At 40.5% G+C, this 20,914-nt stretch overlaps 1 protein-coding gene across 2 annotated transcripts in view; it reads left to right on the top strand.

Annotated features, from left to right (window-relative positions):
* The window catches only part of myom2b (myomesin 2b), a 31,635-nt gene extending 11,050 nt beyond the window's left edge, over positions 1-20,585 (top strand). For both annotated transcript variants that reach the window (XM_054770585.1, XM_054770586.1), the window contains 27 exons: positions 96-223; positions 2,353-2,536; positions 2,640-2,814; positions 2,885-3,006; positions 3,096-3,283; positions 3,391-3,517; positions 3,652-3,830; positions 4,305-4,419; positions 4,606-4,768; positions 4,868-4,974; positions 5,368-5,412; positions 5,776-5,912; positions 6,180-6,324; positions 8,274-8,336; positions 8,840-8,907; positions 11,091-11,204; positions 11,411-11,498; positions 13,885-13,923; positions 14,290-14,395; positions 15,072-15,138; positions 15,458-15,554; positions 15,780-15,816; positions 17,255-17,277; positions 17,437-17,492; positions 17,574-17,663; positions 19,832-19,957; positions 20,092-20,585. In XM_054770585.1, coding sequence (XP_054626560.1) covers positions 96-223; positions 2,353-2,536; positions 2,640-2,814; positions 2,885-3,006; positions 3,096-3,283; positions 3,391-3,517; positions 3,652-3,830; positions 4,305-4,419; positions 4,606-4,768; positions 4,868-4,974; positions 5,368-5,412; positions 5,776-5,912; positions 6,180-6,324; positions 8,274-8,336; positions 8,840-8,907; positions 11,091-11,204; positions 11,411-11,498; positions 13,885-13,923; positions 14,290-14,395; positions 15,072-15,138; positions 15,458-15,554; positions 15,780-15,816; positions 17,255-17,277; positions 17,437-17,492; positions 17,574-17,663; positions 19,832-19,957; positions 20,092-20,304 — 3,002 coding nt within the window. In that variant the 3' untranslated portion in view covers positions 20,305-20,585. The remainder of the gene's footprint in view (positions 1-95; positions 224-2,352; positions 2,537-2,639; positions 2,815-2,884; positions 3,007-3,095; positions 3,284-3,390; positions 3,518-3,651; positions 3,831-4,304; positions 4,420-4,605; positions 4,769-4,867; positions 4,975-5,367; positions 5,413-5,775; positions 5,913-6,179; positions 6,325-8,273; positions 8,337-8,839; positions 8,908-11,090; positions 11,205-11,410; positions 11,499-13,884; positions 13,924-14,289; positions 14,396-15,071; positions 15,139-15,457; positions 15,555-15,779; positions 15,817-17,254; positions 17,278-17,436; positions 17,493-17,573; positions 17,664-19,831; positions 19,958-20,091) is intronic.
* Positions 20,586-20,914: the final 329 nt, after the last annotated feature.

Below are 20,914 nucleotides of genomic sequence, written 5' to 3'. Positions count from 1 at the left end.
TTTTAATATTTTCTTGTATACTACTATTAGTGTAAGTATTTGTATTTTTTTTTTACATACAGTATATTAGTATATTATTGTGTGTTTGTGTGCAGCTGAGGGAAAGCCTCCATCTTCTCCATCGGGAATTTATGCATCGGAAACTGACAGGACGTACGTTGTTCTGAGCTGGAAAGCCCCGGCCTATTCCAGCAAGGCTCCCATGTGGTACTACATAGAAAAGGTGAGGCAGTTACCATAGTGTATAGAGAAGTCAAAATAATCTACAATGTGAAAACCAGCAGCAGGCTTGTTCACACTTGCGGGTACGTTCACGTGTAATAAATACTACATGCTATTTAATTAATGCAATTGCTCCATCCACAAGTTATAATAGTCACTTTAAGTGTATTGCACCCAAACCTGCCCACTTAAAGGAAAACTGCATTTTTAAAATGTTGCCCATCAAACAACACATCTTTCCTTTTTCTGTGCGCTCAATATAGCCATTTTAGTTTCTCACTAACAATGCAGGTAACGGGTATGCACATGTTTTGCCTATAAAACCCTATTAAAAAAAGCATCCTTATTTGTCCCAAAGTAGTCAGCATCATTTGTTCTCACAATGTCTGCCATGATTAGTGGTAGCAAACACATAACACGCACTCTATGCTGTCATTGTTGACGGAAGTATCGTTTGTTGATACAGTATGCGTGCTGTGAATTCAATGTGCCCAGGACAGAAGTTCTGGTATGACCAAAATACTGTAATTATTATGTTATCACGAATGAGACAGTTACTACATGGTTACAGCATGTATATAAAATGTTGTTGGAGGTGATTGGATGTTTTTTAGAAGGCTTTATAGGCAGAATAGGTGAATCCCCATTCTTAGTAAACTGCCAGCACGAAATGGCTATCTAGAATGCACAGAAAAGGGAAACACGTGTGTTCTTGTCTCACACTGGGACTGTGGATAATGGGTAAAATATAAAAATAATGTGCAGATTTCTTTAACTAACAGTTTGCAAATATACTTTATGTAACTAAATAACTCAATATTTTGTTAGAGCAGTTCTCTCCTCTGGGAAGTCAAAATGAGAGATACCTGTAAGGAAAATCTGTTAAAATTGCAACTACAACATACATGAAACATTATTTGACTCAACACTTGTAGAGTTCTTACTGTTACGTATATCAGTATGTATAATACGTCGTGGAACGTCGGTTAGCAGCTGCCCCAGTTAACGTCGAAAATGTACGCCAAAATTTTGCCTCGGTTTATGTACATTTTCCGGTTAGCGCACAATACGACGCGCATTGTCATGTTATTGATACACTGCGTGAGTCCAACTGTATTTTCAGGGTATTTTTGTCACAAAACATCCTTAGCTTCTAACAAAGAAGCAAGCTTGGTAAGTTATAAAATGGCAACCGGAACCGGTAGTCAGTTATGTAGCCTGTCTATGATTTTAACAGTGGTTGGCTCTCAAAAATGTTAACACAAAACACGTTTATATAGTTTGGCAATTAGAGTTTTTAGATGCAAAAAACAATTCTAAATGCATATAAATCACATATGAAAGGGATAAATGAACATTTAGGATTGCTTTTACCTTAGATGAAGACATGATTCTTGATGTGGGTGTTCCCAAAGACACAATGTGGCAGCGAGACATAACATGGACACCATCTTCGTGTTTTGCCATGAGCTATCTCTTGAATTCAATTCAGTTCAATAGTGTTTTTCACTTTATTAATCAAAATACTGGCACTTGAAACTTCCTGTGGCTCCTTTTTGTGTTGAGGTGAGAAACACTATTGAATTCAAGAAATAAGTTATGGCAAAACAGGAAGGTGGTGTCCGTGTAGTGTCTCGCTGCCACTTTGGGCACAGTCACATCAAGAATGACCTCGTCTAAGAAGGTAAAAGTAACCTAACATGTTAATTTATCCCTTTCATTCATCACTTATACGTATTTATATGCATTTTGAATTGTTATTGCATGTAAAACTGTAAAAATTTGTTTTGTGTTAACATTTTTGGCTTGGAAATGGATTCAGTTAGCATCCGTTTCGGTTAGAGTCAGACCTTCTGGAGAGAATTAATGACGCTAACCAACGCGTCACTGTAATAAGTTATCCCTCAAGAGTAATAGAATCCATGCATTGACAATAAAATGACGGAATATTTGAAAAGAAAAGATTTTGCAAATTGTCTCCGTGACAACACATGGAAAAACCTTTAATTTAAGCTACCATGCATGGCCATCATGTGTAGGATATACTGTAGTGCACAACCAATAGGGGTCTCACTACAACTGAGAAGTTGTAAAGTTGTGTGTAATTAAAATTGTGTCTTTATGTCACAGAGCATGGCGGACAGCGATGCTTGGCAGCGTGTTAACACTCAGGTCCCCATTCGCTCTCCTCGCTATGCTGTCTTTGACCTGGCAGAGGGTAAACTGTATAAGTTCAGAGTCTTGTCCGCCAATATGTATGGAACCAGCGAGCCATCAGAACCAAGTGGAGCCATTGAAACACAAGAACTTAAAGGTCCACACATTCACTTGAAGGACATTTTAAGCAGTCTGGTCTTCGGTCATTGTAATTGTTGTGATTTCGTTTTTAACGCTATTTGTTCATTCTTTGGATTCAGGAGTGCCTTCAGCTCCCGGCCAGGTGATTGCAACCCGGGAAACAGACACATCTGTCCTCATCCAGTGGGCTCCTCCAAAAGAACCCAACAATCTGATTGGCTACTACATCGACCAGTGTGTGAAGGGGTCCAAAGACTGGACCTCAGCCAACCACAAACCACACAAGAGCACAAAGTAGGTTTCCAACAAAAATATGTGGAGCCACTATGCATATTTATAGCCCACTTGATGTCTCTCCCTGTAGGTTTGTGGTTAGCGGTCTGACAACACTAGAAACCTACGTGTTCCGTGTCCAGGCTATCAATGAGATTGGCCTCAGTGAGGAATCACAGGAGTCTGCACCTCTTACAGTAAAGGCTGCCCTCAGTCAGTATTCCCTCCAATTACCATTATAATGAATGATGTTATTTACTAGTGTTGTTTCTTTAGAATTCATTATCACACCTTCTGTCTAGCCACACCCTCTGCTCCTTATAAGATTGCTTTGGTAAACTGTGACGGACATTCAATGGTCCTGAGCTGGAAGAAGCCCCTTCACTCTGGAGGTACACCGATTAAGGAATATTATGTAGATAAGAGACCCATTGGAACAAGCATGTGGAGGGAGATCAATATCCCACCGGTCGCAGAAAGACTTTACAAGGTATATGTGGTAGAACATGGTTAATCATTGCTTGAAAGCTTCTTTCCCATCTTATAGGATAATTCCACTTTGCACCATGTTCATAATGGTACTGCTGTCACTGACAGGTGGAAGGCCTTACACAAGGCGAAGTCTATCAGTTTCAAGTTCATGCGGCCAACCTTGCTGGCCTGGGACCAGCATCGCAACACTCGGCTGACTTCACCTGTGAAGCATGGACTATGCCTGAGCCAGGTTGGTTGCTACAGCTATACAAAGTGTTTGTTTTACATTGAAATGAGCAAAGAAAATATGGAAAGAAAAGGTCTATTGTGAGAATAATAAACATTTTAACAGTGTAAGTGTTGAATCTGTGTGCCATGCGACAGGCCCTGCATATGATCTGACTTTTTGCGAGGTTAGAGATGATTCTGTGGTACTTGAGTGGCAAAAACCGGTCTACATCGGTTCTGGGCCCATCACTGGTTATCATGTGGAATATGCTAAGAAGGGCACTAATGAATGGACCACAGCCAATGAGGCAGCCACCAGTCAATGCTTCCTCAAGGTGAGGGTTCCTTTTCATGTGCAGAGAGAGTAATGCTTATTTATTTATCACACGTTTGTGGCATTATTATTGTAATTGTAATTATATGATCTATTTTACACAATTGGCATCAAAGACATTAACTCTGGTGCTTAAAATAACCTGCCCAGGTCTATTCTGCGCAATCATAGATACATTTAGTTTTAATTAGGAGTATTATTGTTGTCAAAGTGCAATGTAATTGTGGAGGCGTCACCGCCACTGCTGTCACATTTACCTGTGTGACACTGGCATCTAGTGAACAAAGTTGGCAATTACACATTGGTTTTGAGACCTTTTTGTAATCGGCAGAACATTGATTGATAATAGCAAATAAGTCAGTGATTTACTAGCGCTATTAACTTATGTAAAAGTGCATGTTATATGTGTTGACAAAAAAAGGTATCCCTAGTACCATTATAGAACACCTTTCATCAACATTTTTTGGTCTCCTAGGTAACAGGTTTGGAGGAGGGCTGCACTTACGACCTCAGGGTGCGTGCTGTCAATGCCGCAGGTGTAGGCATGGCCTCAATGCCTTCTGACCCTGTCACTGCTAAGGCTGTGCCAGGTAAAAACTAAGCATGCTGCAGTACTACTAAATGTTGACGTTTTGCGAAAAAGAAGTGAAGCGCTACAGCAAAAAGCCAATAAAATGTTACAATAATGAAAAGTCACAGGAGGTGTTACTGCCAGAGAAGGACAATGCAGTCTAAGCATTCCCGGTGATGGGTGTGATTCTTTGTGTGTAATCCAGGCTCCCAGGAGGTGTCCTGCTGTGTGGATGAGAAGACGGGTGACATTGTTTTCACATTCGAGTCGTGCCAAATGAATGCAGGCTCTCAGTTTGTGTGGAAGAAAGATTATCAAGAAATCACAGATTTCTCCAAAGGAGTTTCGATCAAGACTGAAGGCAACAAGTAAGATCACACACACGCACACACACCCTTTGAAATCTGAAATGTGACTCATCTGCCTGACTTTATCCGTCTTTGCCTCTGTAATACCCTGCTTCGTAGAACCAAGCTGATCTTTAAGAATGCAGATAAAGAAGACTTTGGGACATTCTCTGTCTCTGTCACCAACACAGACGGCGTTTCGTCCAGTTTTGCGATCAAGTCTGATGGTACGCTGTACATGTTTGTGCTACTACAAATCAAATATTTATAGTGCAGTAACCTACACTAAACACTGAATTTCCTATGATGCTCATCTATAATGCAAACAATGTTAATTGTTTCACCAATTAAAGTACATTTCCTTTGTTGAGCAGAGGATGTGTAATTTTTTTAAATAATGATTTATGATGTCATTTAGCAGGTAGAAGGGAAATAAACAGGCCTTCCAACCAGATAAGGTTAATTTATGAAAGAAGCATTGTTACAAATGACTAAATATAATATATGTAATATAATAATGACTAATGTAATATGCATACAGTAATCCCACTTTTATATCTGTAAACTTTGCTAGTTGTTTTAAAGTTTGAACAGAACATGAAATGCCGTGTGTGTTCCAGAGTTGGCAAAGATGCTGGTACTCAGCTACGACATCAGACATCCAAGTAGGTATCTTTTGGCTGACTCCTTTAATGTTTTTAATCGCCCTATCTTTCCCTGTAGCTTCATCTTTTCTTAGTTTTATTAAAAAATCGGTCCTATACAATCCTTTGCTACTATTGTGTCTAACTTTTAAAACAATTCTCTTTTTGGATCCAAACTCACCTTACCTGCTTTTGCATCACCTGTCTAACAACTATACACCTCTGCACTCCATCTGACTACCCTCCCCTCCTCTCCCTTTTGTCTCCTCTCCTATGAATGCGAGAGATGCTGTCCTCAGGCCCTAGTGCCAGAGAAAGAAATGAAAGGAGGACTATAATGTTTTTTTTAAACCTCTTTTAAACATTTTCCCTTTTTTTTTTTAGTCATCCCACTGAAGTCAGAGTTGGCCTACAAAATTTTGGAGAGAGGCAGAATGAAGTTCTGGCTTCAGGCTGAAGAGATTTCTTCCAACGTCACCTACAAATTCTTTGTTAATGACAAGGAACTGTCTGGAGCTGATGTAAGACATAGTTGTAGTGTCTGAGAATAGTTAAAAAAAACAATAAGGAACAAAAGTATTAAAAAAAACGCCCCTTGGCAATGCAATGCAATGGCAATATGAGGATGATTCAGTAAGCTGTGCAAAATAAGGATTTGCTCAAAGATCTATAGTTACAAAACCATTTCACGAGATAATTGCGTCCATTTAGAAGCATTTGGATATAATACAAAGAAATGTCCTTCTTATGGTTTCCCTGCAAAAAAACGAACATTCTCTTCTTTGTAGCCCAACAAGATGGGCCATGACGTGTCTACAGGCGTCATTGAATTCACCATGGACCATTTCACTGAAGACAATGAAGGGACATACACCTGCCAGATTACTGATGGAGGTGGCACAGCACAGAGCTCTCTGGTTCTGATTGGAGATGGTAAGATAAGCCTGGTGATGTACCCCGTACTCTAAGCGACATTAATGCTTTTGCGTGTCTATTCCACTCTGTAGAGTACAGTTTGCAAAAGCAATTCAAAGCTTTGTTCAAGTAAATGTGCTAGTTGGAACAATGGTCACTATGTTGAGTAATGAATGTCTTGATTAATTGTATCCCACTTGGGGGACTAATACTCACTCGTCCTAAGCCCTTGCTGAGAGTACAGAACATGTCACACTTTTATTTGTATCATGTTCAAATTGTGTGTGGATGCCCGGTGGGATGCATAGTGTTTGTACGGTGCAATTGAGGTTTGCTAGGATTATACAAAAGGCACTATGTACATGCGCATAACATAACAACATAACAACAATATTTTGTCAAGAGAACTTATACCAGAGGTGTCCAAACTACAGCCTGGGGTCATTTGCAGCCCACAGCTCGCTTATTGGCCCGCTGCACATTCTAGAAGTTAAATCAAACAAAAAACTACAGCAACAACAACAATGGGGAAGAAAGAGCAAAATATGTGTTAATAATAATAGGCTGGCCCCCGCATCCTTTGATTTTTTCATATGCAGCGCTCACTAGAAAATGTTTGAACAGCCCTGACATATACATTACAGTAGTAGCTAAGGCAACTGTCTTAGTATTCATGAAATGATTAACAGCTGTTTATAGTAACCACAGTTTGTCATTAAAGGGGACCTACTAATTTTCGGGCGTTTGTATTGAGTTCTGGGCTGCTAAAGAGCAGCTACTCACGATAACCCACACAGAAAGCATTCTAGATCTTCCAGTCTGAACCTCTTTTTGCAATGTTTCCTGCCTCCCGCAGTCTGTGTAATACGCCTCCCGCCGAGCCCACTCCGCTGTGATTGGTCATACTCCCAAGCGCTCCCGAGGACTTCCGGACAACTGCCGAACCCTTTTTGTCTGACTACTTACACAAAATAAATACAGTTAGGACACTGATAAATTGTTACTTACAGCTTGCTCTCCTGGCTCTTTAACACGACCAAGCAACGTTGGAAAGGCGCCGGACTTCAGCTACAGTTTGGTGGATAGTCCAGCCTCGTATTGGCCCATGTTCACAAAACAAAACCACTTCTGCCTGATGCTTGCCTCTTTAGGCACACCCGAACAACAATTTCCTGGGGGCCATACGTGCTAACGGCAGAGCCGTCCAAAACGGCTTTCAAGGCTCACTTCCAAATGCGCAAACCTCATTACACTGGTCTACACCCAAAATGCTTCTGAAACGAAAGTAGTCATTCTTGGCTAATTCTGGGTCACTGAGTACAACAATTATGTTTAAAAATGCTCATTAGCGCTTGTTTTAGAGATACACCACCCCTGTGATATACCATATGCCCACAATTGGCAATGAAGGTAGGCCACATAAAGTTGAATACAGAACCTATATTCACTTCACAAGAAATGCCTAGTTGAAGCTTCATAATCTTGTGACTGTCTGCACATAAAGTGTATGGAGACATATCACATTGTGTATTACTTCCTATACGTTAACATGTCATAAAGAACCTCGCATATCTTTAAAATTTTAGCTAATAAGATTTTTTGATGTTCATATTCTTGTTCAGCAGCCCAAAATTGACCGAGGATGATATGTATTATCTCAGAAGCAGAATTTTTTTTTTAAATTTGTAGACCGCTGTTATCTGACGCGTTCGTTTGACACGAGAATGCAACATTGTAACAACATTTACAGGTCGGAAAAGAGGAAAAGCATAACAGGTCCCCTTTTAACAGTATCATTATGGTGTTCAAAGCACTTACAAGGAGAACACTGTGATCCAAATAGATATGCTTGATTTCATAGATGTAGATGATTTCACAGACATCCTTGGAAAATGTCCACTCACTAAAAGGATGTCGCTGTAGAGAAACATTTGCGGACCTGTTTAAACGACTCTCTGTGTGTACAGCTTTCAAGGCTGCTTTGGCTGAGGCTGATTACCAGAGAAGAGAGTACATCAGAGTCAAGGAGGGTAAGAAACATTTACCGCTGCTCTTCACTAACACTGAACCTCACAAAGGAAACAGCAGAAAACACAGTAATGAAGTAAATACTCAGTACTTACATAATACACTACAGTACTACATAATAATACTATAGAACACCGTGCACTGTACACATATTCTACAGAGTCTAATGAGACCCAATGCAAACAGGTGAAATGGGTCATTCTATTCTACTAACCTATTAGAAACCCCTCTCAATATGATAATACACCTATACCTCCGTTTGTCAATTAAAACTGGGCATTATTATCTTCGATGATACAGCTCATTTTATGGTGGAGTACACCAGAGTATAGGTGGCCACACTTTCCATATCAGACAAAAGTTTTGCATTAAAAAGTGCTAAATCATTTTTAAATTATTCATATTTATTCCACTATGCCTGCATTTGAGGCAATAAAGACCCACAAGTAGTTAAATGTAATTATGTTTCATCTCTGTGTTTTTGTGTCCCTTTGCGCCGCAACAGGCCCCCACTTCAGCGAGTTCCTGTCCCTTCACGTGGGAGATGACTGCTCAGTCACACTGGCGTGCAAGGTAAACTCAGCCAAACTCAATTATTGAACATTTGCACTTGAAACAAACACACGGCTCACTTGTGGATTGCTCATTAGCCATTCATCTCAGAGTGGGTGCAGGAAATAATGGTCGTTCGAGGTCCACACAGAGACTCACCAAAATTATACTTATTTTCGTTTGGCCTTTGTGAGTTAGGTAGAAAAACAACAAACATACTGTATATTAAGTCATTCAATACCAACGACGTAGTTTTACGTTTTTATAAACGCAAACGCCTGATCCCAGCAACGTCTTTTACGTTTTTTTGCACGAGAGGCTAAAAGAGGTGATGACGCAACTCTCCACTAATGCATTTGGCTTCAGAGCAATTTTAAGCCATAAAAACAGCCACTAGATGGCAGAAGTGCATTTGATAAGAGCTCGGCTGAGATCATGTCGCTGAAAGAAACACACGTGACAGGAAGGAGGAAGTGGGAGAGCGTGGAGGAGTGTGGCACACAAGGTTACGCATTGTAAAGAAATTTTAATGCATGCACACGCGCACACACACATGCACACATATAGTTCAGTTCCAAATGTGAAAATTGTAAATAGTTCATGGTGTTATATTTGTAAATAAATTGTTATTTGGCTGTTAAAAAAAAGTTTTTTGTGTTGTTTATGTTGTGGTACAGCTATTTAAATATTTGAGCTGTCACAAAAGCAACAAATATTTGTGTCAAAGTGAATGCCATCCATCCATCCATCCAACTTCTTCCGCTTATCCGTGGTTGGGTCGCAGGGGCAGAAGCCTAAGCAGGGAAGCCCAGACTTCCCTCTCCCCAGTTACTTCATCCAGCTCCTCCCGGCGGATCCCGAGGCGTTCCCAGGACGTGCCCTGACCACCTCCTCTGGGAGGTGTCTAGGAGGCGTCCTGACCAGAAGCCCAAGCCACCTCAAAGTGAATTTTATGCTTGAAATGTAACTTTTCACAAAAAGCTGGTTTTCTCCCTTTTCTACTCGGGAACCGTCATTGTCCTAAAACTTACCTATGCCCTACTGCTGATTACTAAAGAACAGAAAAAGGTAGAAACTATTTTTCTCTGATGAAAGACAGGAGTCTAATCTTTCTTTCGGTAAGTTCCATGTTTATATAGCCATAGAGCACAATATTCTGTGTGCCTTGAAAGATCAGTCAAAATGGTCTAAAATGGCCAGTACTGAAGGAGTTGTCTTTTGAAAAATGGCTGGGATTGAATGAGTTAAGTTAAAACGAATCCATGCATGTGAGAAGCAACTCTGCACAGAATGCATGAGCTACTTTTCCAGCAGCTGCCACCCTGCAAAAAGTGTAATATTGTGTGTGATTAGTTCGAGAGAGAGCACTACATTATTTAGGGTAACTAACTGCAGGTCATAACTCTATTGGGTGACAGGGCTGCCTTTTTCATTCCTGTGACAGAGCGAAAGTAACTGCCCAAAGTGACTCTTAATGAACATTCACATACACTGAACTTAAACGCACTTAGCTATGAGTTATACAGCCTGAGGTTTGGCTACATTAAAAGCATTAGAGACAGATTTATGCTTGAGATTTAGCTGTACACACAAAACATTTCCAATTGAGGTGTAACACTTCTAGCTTTAAATTGCTCTAAACAAAGATGAGGTTCACAACATCAAAAGTGCCTTAGAGGTTGATTAATGGTTGAGAAGCCTACAATATTTAATGCTAAAACAAACACCTTATTTTAAATAAAGCGAAATGTACTGGTTGCTGACTGTGAGGCTCCGAGCCAAACATCTTCATATTCAAACCAGCTACAACCAAACTCAATAAATGCAGCATACACATTCTTGTTGGTCAATATAATGTTAAAACATACACTCCGAAAGCAATGAAGATGGCTGGATGCAGAAATATTAATGCGCTAATATCTCCAGCCCTGGGTAACCTCACTCCATTTACTCTGCAATAGGTTGTAATCGTACAGAAACTACATTAATCTATTTGTTACACTGCTTTATACAGACTACATGAACTATATACAACAAACACGGTTATTGTCATGCACCAGCCCTTGCTCTCTTGCTGTTTACTTTCTGTTTTTGTTAATGTCAAGGTTGTAAATTTCTTAGGCCTGAATTATTTACGCCCTCTGCTGCTTCCTGCCGTCTAATGCTCTTAATGCTGTATGTTGCTATTGTGTTCTTCGTTGTAGGTTGCTAACTTGAAGAAAGAATCTGAGTTTCACTGGTTTAGAGAAGACACAGAAATAATCCCTGATGTGAAGCCTGACCTGGTCTCAGGAGTCTGTAAACTGGCAATTAAACTCGTAAGTAAATGTTTGTACTGTTGAGATTTCATCAGTGAGTACAATGCTATGGACTCTACAAGTCATGCCAATTGTATGCACAAATCAAGAATGTTGTGTTGAGTAGGTTTTGCAACATTTGACGAGCCACCATTTCTTTACAAATGAATATCTTCATGTGTCAAAAAATGTCAAGCATATTATAATTTCCTACCTCTGTTGTCCAGTTTTCTCTGAAAACATCAGGAATTTACAAGGCCACCATCAGTGATGATCGAGGAAAGGACATGAGCCAAATGGACATTTCTGGAAAAGGTAAACAAACTGAAATATTCACTGAATTGGTTAAAGAGGGCAATATGAAAGAATATTTATAAGTCCCTGCACTAAAATTGAGCTGGCTCATTAACAGAAAAAGGCTGAAGAACAGAGCATATTTTCGACATAAACACTGCATCTGTGGCTATGCTGTTCACTTTAACTACCCATCCAATTTCAAATCCTGTAACTTTGAACTGCTGCATAAAAATAGCAAGATGTGACAGCTTGCTCGCCCACAGGACTGGAGGCATTTCTGAGAAAATATGATAGAAATATATGGGTAAAAAAAAGAACTCTGTACAGTCACCAACCAATTCATTAGGCACACTTGCACAATAGCTGTATCAAACTTTTACCTTTTAGCTGCTGAGAGGGTGGGGATGGGTCCTCGCGTTTGAGGTCCCCGTCAACAGAGACACAGAACTCCAGAATGGGCTTGGTTTGGTTGATTTATTATTACACACAGCGATCATAGCCATCAGACATGGAATGAAACAATGAGACCTGGATGGCAAACTGATTATATGAATGTGGCAAGTATATGGCAAACTGTAACGTATAAAAGCGGTCATTCCTCTCTTGTTCTGATGCCAGTAACTGCGCACACACCGACCTATGACCACATGACCAGCACCCGTCTATACCTGTGCAGACTAAAACACAGTGTTCATCGCCAGCCTAGCTGTCTCCTACAGAAACATTCTGCCTTTACAAAGATAAAAACACTCAGTTTTAATTTAGCAGTTTCAGATTCAGCAATCCCTTGTTTATCACGGTTAATTGGTTCGAGATAAGTGAATTTCCGTGAAGTAGAATCCTTATTTATAAATGGGATATTTTGTAGTTAGAGCATAGAAAACCTTTTTACGACGTTCTAAATCTGCATTTTTTTTTTGTTTACATTATTAGAGCCCTCTAGGCATGAAATAACACCAATATAGTTCCCTTTTCACTCGTAATACCCAATATAATGGACAAAATAAGAGTAAATAAGGCATTTAGGACATAAATAAGACTTGTGCTTGTGTGTGTTACTAAGAATATGTTCCCTAGGGGACATCAAACGACGTCGGGGGTTCAGAGTTGAGTTTTCAGCTTTGTGTGGGTGAGGGCCGCAAAAGTAGCCCGTGTTTTTATTAGGGATTATTGTGCCTGTTGTGACATAATGCAAACCTGCAATAAAAGCCTGTTTTTTTCCAGCAATCAAGTCTGGAGTCTGTGTCTCACCGAACATTACCGTAACACTACTGGCACTTTGATTTCATCAACGTCTTTGAATGCAACTTTTGAAGGCCTTATATTTGTATTTTACTTAATTTGGCAATTTTTGTACTTGAAAATGCTTTCGGCAAAAAATATGTAGCATTTGCTTAAATATGCATTTTTTAAAAGCTAAAAATAGGCTGTATTCAACCATGAAAAAGCCTGATTTGTTAAGTCATATATATTTTTTAAAACCGTGATAGAGTGAAGGCGCGAAATTCGAATGACGATGTGGCGAGGGATGACTGTGCTAGTTTCTGTATATTTTGTTTCCCTTGGTTTGCAACATAAGAAAGCCCAAATTTCAGATTAATTTGTATTGCTTTGTGCAAGTGTCCCAATTGAAGTGTCCAGTGGGTATCTATTGTTGGCCAGAGCATACAGTATGTACAGTATGTACTTAAATTAGGGATGCTCCATCAGGGTTTTATGCTGCCGATTCCGACACCGATCATCCATGAGTGAGATCGGCCGATACCAATACCAATCACATGGATTAACTGTACATTTTTCAATTTATTTATGATGAGTTGTATTGGTCAGGGCCACACGGTGGTCGAGTGGCTAGCATGTTGGCCACACGGTCAGGAGATCGGGAAGACATGGGTCCGAATCGCCATTGGGCATAAATTGTCCATACTGTAGGTATGAACGTGAGTGTGAATGGTTGTTTGTCTATATGTGCCCTGCGATTGGCTGGCGACCAGTCCAGGGTGTACCTGCCTCTCGCCCGAAGGCAGCTGGAATAGGTTCCAGCATACCCCCGCAACCCTAATGAGGATAAGCGGCATAGAAAATGGATGGATGGATGGATGGATGGTGTTGGTCAGGAGTGCCGTTTGGCAAGGGCCCCTGGCAAATTGGTAATTATTACGTTTGGGCGGATTGTTTGTTGTTTGATGTTTTACTAATGTTTGCTGGTAATCTATCTTTATGGTTCAAGATACCATTTAAGCAACAGCATAATTGACTTCCTAATAGCCAAGTGGCCACATGGAAACTGATTCGCAATTGCAAATAAATACATGAAGTTTAATCATTTTATACAAGACATTCCATATAAGACAGCAAATATGTGACTTGACATCCTTTTCATTTGTGTGTTTTATTGTTTTAGTATTTGATGAGGCCATAAACCAGATCACCCGACTGGCTGGTAGGTGTCTCCCTTCTCCACACAGACAAATTGCTTTTTTGATATGATGACTTGTTACTCCTACACTCAAATTGTATGTTTTTAGCTCTGGAAACGCTACCTTGCAGTCCAATCATTAGGTTTATGGTTTATACAGAAATAGAAAAAAAAGAAAAGGGAATGCGTCATTTGGAGGAGCGTCAAAAATACGTCCTAAAAAAATTCTGATTTTCCTTTAGTCTCCTCATGCATGTAGGCTGAAATTGGATGACACTCCCTCTTATGCTGGGGAAAAGTGCATAGTGGCTCTCGCCAGTGCAGGAGTGGTTGTGTTATTTTCAAAAGTGACCTCTGCAACCTTTTCCCACCTCCATCACCCCCCGCCAGGAGCAACCGCACAGGAGCTGGTCATCCACTGCACGGCCACCGGCATTCAGCTGCAGTGTCCCATGAAGTATTACACCTCAGAGATGAACATCACTTGGTACCACGGGTAAGGCATCATTTCAGTATGCACCTCTCACCCCTCTAAGCCCATGACTGCAATTACGCTAGTGCTACTGCTACAACAGAAATAATAAAAGCGGAGCTGATGATAACAAAACACGTGTTGTTTGGTTTTTCTCTTAAGTTGAGGCAAAAATACACTTTGGGAGGACTGTTGCGAATACTTTCATTATCCTTGTTATTACAGCAAAATTGCCCTGTTCGGTGACAAAAATCACTCCCTATCATTTTCTATGAAGAAGCGAGGACGTTTGTGCACTTAAAAGCACTCCACGGGGCCCTAGAGAACGTGAAATGTGGAAACGGGTGGCAATGGAGTACGAGAGCATGCAGGGAGGGGGGAAAAAAGAATGAAGAGGGAAGGTGGCAGAAGGGTGACACGGGTTAGTGGAGGCTTTTCAGGTTATTTAATTATTCAGTGAACACAAATTACGGAGATGAGATTTGTAACCTCTGCTCACGCCTTCTGTGAGTGCACATGAGAGAGAGTGACAGATAGCAAGAGAGGGAGAAATTGCTATCCCTAGGCGTAACGTTAGGCTGGCATGTAAACATGATTTTCTATTACCTCTGAAGTAGACTACTCACACTCGCATATAAACAATAATAGCGTACAGGCTCATACATCTCGAACCTCTCTCCCTCCTCTCGTGTCTCCACAGTGAGAGGAAACTCTCCCACAGCGACAAGACTGTGATAGGAGGAACCCCTACTATGGCAACAATGGAGGTATTAGCTTCCTCTTCTGTACATTTAGGTGCAGCCTCCGGCGGGTCATTTGCATGGAAGTGCATGTGCAGAGGTTAGAACCGGATGACCTCTAGATGAATGAAACAGATACTCTCCTCCTCATACATTTTAGTCTTCATTAAAGTTAATTAATTGAACGCCATCTTCTTTTTTACCCTGTGCCAGAAAGTGTCATAATTGTAATTACCTGCCGAATGAATTAAGCATGAGTTATGGTCGTACAGGTAAAATGAAACAGACGGACTCTGATGAAATGATGTTGCGTGACATGTGGCTTAATGAACTTATTGATGCTCAGGTGATTGAGCCAACCGAGAAGGACAAAGGGAAGTACTCCATCGTGATCACCGACCCAGAAGACTCACACAAGCGCACGCTGGACCTCAGTGGTGACGGTCAGTGCTTTGTGTGACTTTTTTATTTAAATACGTTAGCTGACACTGCACTTTCAATCGACGCACGACGAAAAACTGTTTTGAGTAATAACAAATCAAGTCTCAAAATGTCAGCAAAACCTTTTAACCTGCCACCAATGAAAGCTTTTTTGTGAAGGAGTCGCCAACAGAAACCAGTGTTGAATGCGACTGAAGTAACATTCTATTTGCTTTTTTGTTTGACAGCTTATGACAAAGCATACGCTGAGTTCCAGAAACTCAAGTAAGTCTGCGTTTTCAAATCAGCGCCACTGCATAGGTCTATATCAGCATCGTTTAAACTTACAGTGGAACCTCACTTTTCGTGATGAATCCGTTCCATAGGGCCCATTTTAAATCCATGTAAATCCAATTAATCCATGCCAGACACCTACAAATTTTAACACAAAACACTTTTAGTATGGTATAATTATAGTTTTACATGCAGAAAACAATTTGAAATGCATATGAAAAATGAATGACGATCGTGTCGAAGTGTGCTTGGGCGAGATACTGAACCCCCAGTTGCTACTGATGCTGCGTCATCAGTAGTAAAAGTGCCAGCACTGTCAAAGCGCATTGAGTGCCTTGGAGGTGGAAAAGCGCTATACAAGTGAAAAGACCATTTACATTAAACATGTATGCAAGGAGGATAAGAGGAGAGAACCTTTGTGTTAGTACTATTATGTATTATTTCTTGAATTCAATAGTGTTTCTCACCTTTTTTATCGAATTGCTGGCACATGCAACTTTTTGGGGGCTACATGGTGGGTTATTTTGCAGCCGTCAGCAATAAAAAAAAGCGGAACCTTGTGGTGTGACTGTGTTAGTTAGCAAAGAACTAAATAGTCAACTGGTGATGACTTCATAGATGGGGGACGAAGCTACCGGAGAATGACTTCCGTCTCCGGTTTCCAGTTGAGAGCAAGTTAACATGCTAGCATGGTTTGTAGACACCAAAGACACTTTACGAACACAGCGGGACTCAAGCAGCGTATTATTAACACAGTAAGACTGAGTCACCAACGTGTGGGAATTTTTGGGCACTCGAGTCCATGGAATGATATGTGGGCAAATGGGGTATGTGTAATATTCTCATTTGAGTTTGCCAAATGAATGAGCCTTACAGGATACCGTAGTATTATGTAAACTAAATATCTCGAGATTTGTTGTTGGGTGTGTGGAGTTTGCATGTTCTTCCTGTGCGTGCGTGGTTTTCTCCTGGTACTCTGGTTTCCTCCCACATTCCAAAAACATGCACGTTAGGTTAATTGGCGACTCTAAATTGTCCATGAATGTGAGTGTGAATGGTTGTTTGTCTATATGTGCCCTGTGATTGACTGGCGACCAGTACAGGGTGTACCCCGCCTCTCGCCCGAACTCAGCTGGGATAGGCTCCAGCATACCCGCGACCCTAGTGAGGCATAGAGAACGGATGGATGGATGAGTGATCCAAGATGGCTGAATAAAAAGCAATGCTGGGACTAGTCCATCCACATCTGTATTAATACCACAAGATTCAACGTGCCAAAAGGTAAAATACAACTTTGTTACGCATGGTATTGTACGATAACCGAAGCAGTGTACGAGAACCGAGTGTTGGAAAAACGAGGTTCCACTGTACAGTATATGACACTGTTTGTTATGTGGACTAAAAAAACAGCTCTTTCTTTGTGTGTTAGGGCTGAGGCTTATGCTGATAAGAGTGAGTATGCATCCTTTCATTCTGTTTTTTCCTATTATTAGAATGAGTTCAAGGATCCTATTATGCCACAATATAGTATACATCGTTACATTTACATTTAAGACCTGTTGTTCATTATAACAAAAAACCCCACTTTTTTAATTAATGCTTTACTTACAGACCGCGGTAAGGTGATTGGAGGCCTGCCTGATGTGGTCACCATTATGGAAAAGAAGGTAACACCTGAGTGGCTGTAATATAGTGCTGTACAGTATGAACATTATTCTAAGTTGTATGTATGCGTATGTCTCTTTTAGACACTGAGCTTAACATGCACAGTGTGCGGGGACCCTAAACCTCAGGTCTCCTGGCTGAAAAACGGAGTGGAGGTCGAGCGTGACGATCAGGTAACAACGAGAAAAGATGCTTCAAATACAAACTTCAAAACCAGCATCTTTACCTGCCCTTGTCTTGGACCACTTTAATAATTGAAACGCTTTGTTGCTGCTTACTTGGCAAGCAGCATGATATGACACAGTGTGCGTCTTTCATTTTGAAGTTATCTTTTTATTTTGATTTATTATTTCAGCGGTTTCAGTTGGATTTATAGCTTGCAGTGCACACTCGCTGTCATTTCTCTATTTCATTTCAAGTGCATAATTTATCTATTTGTCTATCTATCTATCCATCATAACACAGCACATAATAAAGATTTGTGCACCTCTTAAAATCATAGTTAAGATTTCCACACTTCACGTGCTGAGGTCAATACTATCAGTAATTGGAGAAAACAAAAATAATCTCTCCTTTCTGTACCTTAATGGCCTACTTGCCAACCAGCGTACATACGGGGTGTCCCTAGTCAACCAGGGGAGGTTCTCGCTATAACATCATCAGCATCCCTGTGGCTCCTGCCAGCTTTGAAGATTTAAGTTAGAGAAACAGCAAAGCAGGAGGCCCGTGAGGAATACGTATTGAAAGTTTGCCCTCGTATTTATTCATACCCTCACCTGCTAACAATTATGCATCTAAAACAAGAACTTCCTTGTCCTTGGTGATGTGTTTGCCAAACATCAGGGGTGCATCACCGCAACACATCTACCACCACCACCAGGCTTTTGAAGCTAACAGAAAAAATATACAGTATATACAGTACGAGTAATCTGGGTTTGAATCTCCGTTTTGGCATCTCTGTGTGGAGTTTGTATGTTCTCCCCGTGCCTGCGTGGGTTTTCTCCCACATTCCAAAAACATGCATGTTAGGTTAATTGGCGACTCTCAATTGTCCATAGGTATGAATGTGAGTGTGAATGGTTGTTTGTCTATATGTGCCCTGCGATTGGCTGGCGATCAGTCCAGGGTGTACCCCGCCTCTCGCCCATCAGCATACCCAGCATACCCCCGCGACCCTAGTGACAAGCAGCAAAGAAAATGGATGGATGGACAGTACAAGTATACAGACATTTGACAGATGCATAGCATCATACAGAATATCCACTAAAGCATGTATCATTTCAAATGTTCTTGTGAAAACTCACACAGAAGAAAAGCATAATTGCGAAAAAGAAGTAGTCAGGTTTGAAAGTTTTGAAGGGCTTTTTATGATGCAAAGCATTTGACCAAACTTCCTAAATTAACCATGGGGAAAATTAACAACTGATTAATTGTTATTTATTTTCTAAATTAATTTAACAAAGGAAAGAAAGAAAAAAAACATCCAACACTAACCCAGCTTTAAAATGCTTAAAAATATAGAAATTTACACAAAACAATTGAGAAGACATACAAATACAACTGTAAAAAAAAAAAGACAAAAAAGAAAACAAGGCGGAAGGAAAGACAGAGTGTAACAACTGGTTTACTGATTTTTGTTGAGAAATGTGTCATCATATAACTTCTGTGTACTTTCTGTTTTGTGTAATGTGTATTGTGTGTTTTGTGTTATTTATCGACAATTTCCGCACAATCAACAGAAACTGCAATGGGTTCGGAATTGAACGGGTAACTTGCAATTTGATATTATTGTGACATTATTATGCTTTTGGCCAGTGGCTCATTTGCATAAGATGAGACAACCCCCCACTGTTTAGAGGGGGTTTTAAAGGAAAACTGTATTTTGGGGGGGAATTTTGCCCTTCATCCACAATCCACAAACATCCACAATCATCAAGTTCACACGTGAGGATGCCAAAGACAATAAGTTGGCTTTATTGGACTGAGGCGTCCAACATGCAGACGACAGGTACCTCCTTGTTGGTGTTAACAGAAAACCCAGACATACTGGAACACAAACTTTAGCTACATATTATTGACAGTACACAGCTCGTACTCATACAGCTCATACATGCTTGTACATTCATTCAGTGGGCAACTGCACATACTTAGAGGTGGACTACAGACAGTGTCGATATCTGATGTTGGATGTACTGATACTAGACTTAGATATTGATATTTTGTTGTACCTCTACTGTGCACCAATACCACCCATAAAAGCTTTTATATGGCATATATTTTAAAAATATATTGTATGTTTGTAATCCAGAATAAAGATTATCTGTTTTTTTTCATGTTCCAGTATGTGGTCTCCCTGGACCAGGGAAAGTTTGCTAGCCTTACAATCAAAGGCGTGTCCATGGAAGATTCTGGTAGATACTCCATGATTGTCCAGAACAAATTCGGAGGGGAGTCTGTGGATGTCGTGGTGAGTGCGCTCTCGGAAGCTCATCTTTTTCTATGAGGACTGACTGATGAGATATCGTGTGGTCCAAACGCTCCATTTTTTTTCCTGATTAATTTTGCGTTAGTGAATAATGATCCAAATCTTTCGCACTTCAGGTCAGCGTGTACCGCCAGGGTGAGAAAATCCCAGAGGCAAAACCAACGGTGACGGCGAAAACAATAATCCCTCCCAAACTGCCCATTGAGATTCCTGAAACAAAGACCCAGCCAGCCCCGACCCCCGCCCCCTCCGCTCATAGCCCCACCCCTCCCAGGGCAGCCCCCGGTAGAGGAATGAAGAGTCCCACCCCCACTCGAAGGAGGTTTTAAAAAATTAAGAAAGAAGCCATATCAACAAACTGGTGCTCATTTTTAGTGCGCAGTTTAGAAACTTTTATTAATGTCTTCAAAATTAAATGGAGCAAATACTGTGACAGTAATTTAGAGTGTCGGGGAATTCATGATAATGAAATGATTCTTATAAGTGTGATAAAAAGCAGAAGTATGAAAGAAAATTTAAAAAAATACCTGCCTGCGTGGGATGTTTGAATTAGAAAAAAAACCCCATTAAATTATTCAAAGAGAACATTTGTGTGATTTGATTAGAATGAAGCGGAATAAAAGTGAAACTTGAAAACAAATGTGATCTGTTTTTATTAACTCTGCAAGCAGCACTGTCCAAGTGTCCATAGTTTTGATATTGTGATATCATGCAAACTCCTAAAGGGTAAAAACATTTTTTTAATGCTTTGCATGCGTCTTAATAACAAATGTCTTAATTTCTCGCTCACTCCACTTTGAAGATGTGGCCAAGTGGAGAGAGGTGGGTCTACTTAGTCCGCAGGGAGGCCCTGCTGTGGACATGATCAATGACTTGGCTCGCTCTCACAGTCGCCACACATGGTTTATACATGAAGCTTCTCAGGATGCTGATGCATAA

This window comes from Dunckerocampus dactyliophorus, chromosome 3 (assembly GCF_027744805.1).
Source record: "Dunckerocampus dactyliophorus isolate RoL2022-P2 chromosome 3, RoL_Ddac_1.1, whole genome shotgun sequence".
In the NCBI taxonomy this organism is placed as follows: Eukaryota; Metazoa; Chordata; class Actinopteri; order Syngnathiformes; family Syngnathidae; genus Dunckerocampus; species Dunckerocampus dactyliophorus.
The sequence above is the reverse complement of the archived record's forward strand: the minus strand, read 5'-3'. Positions and strand labels throughout refer to the sequence as shown.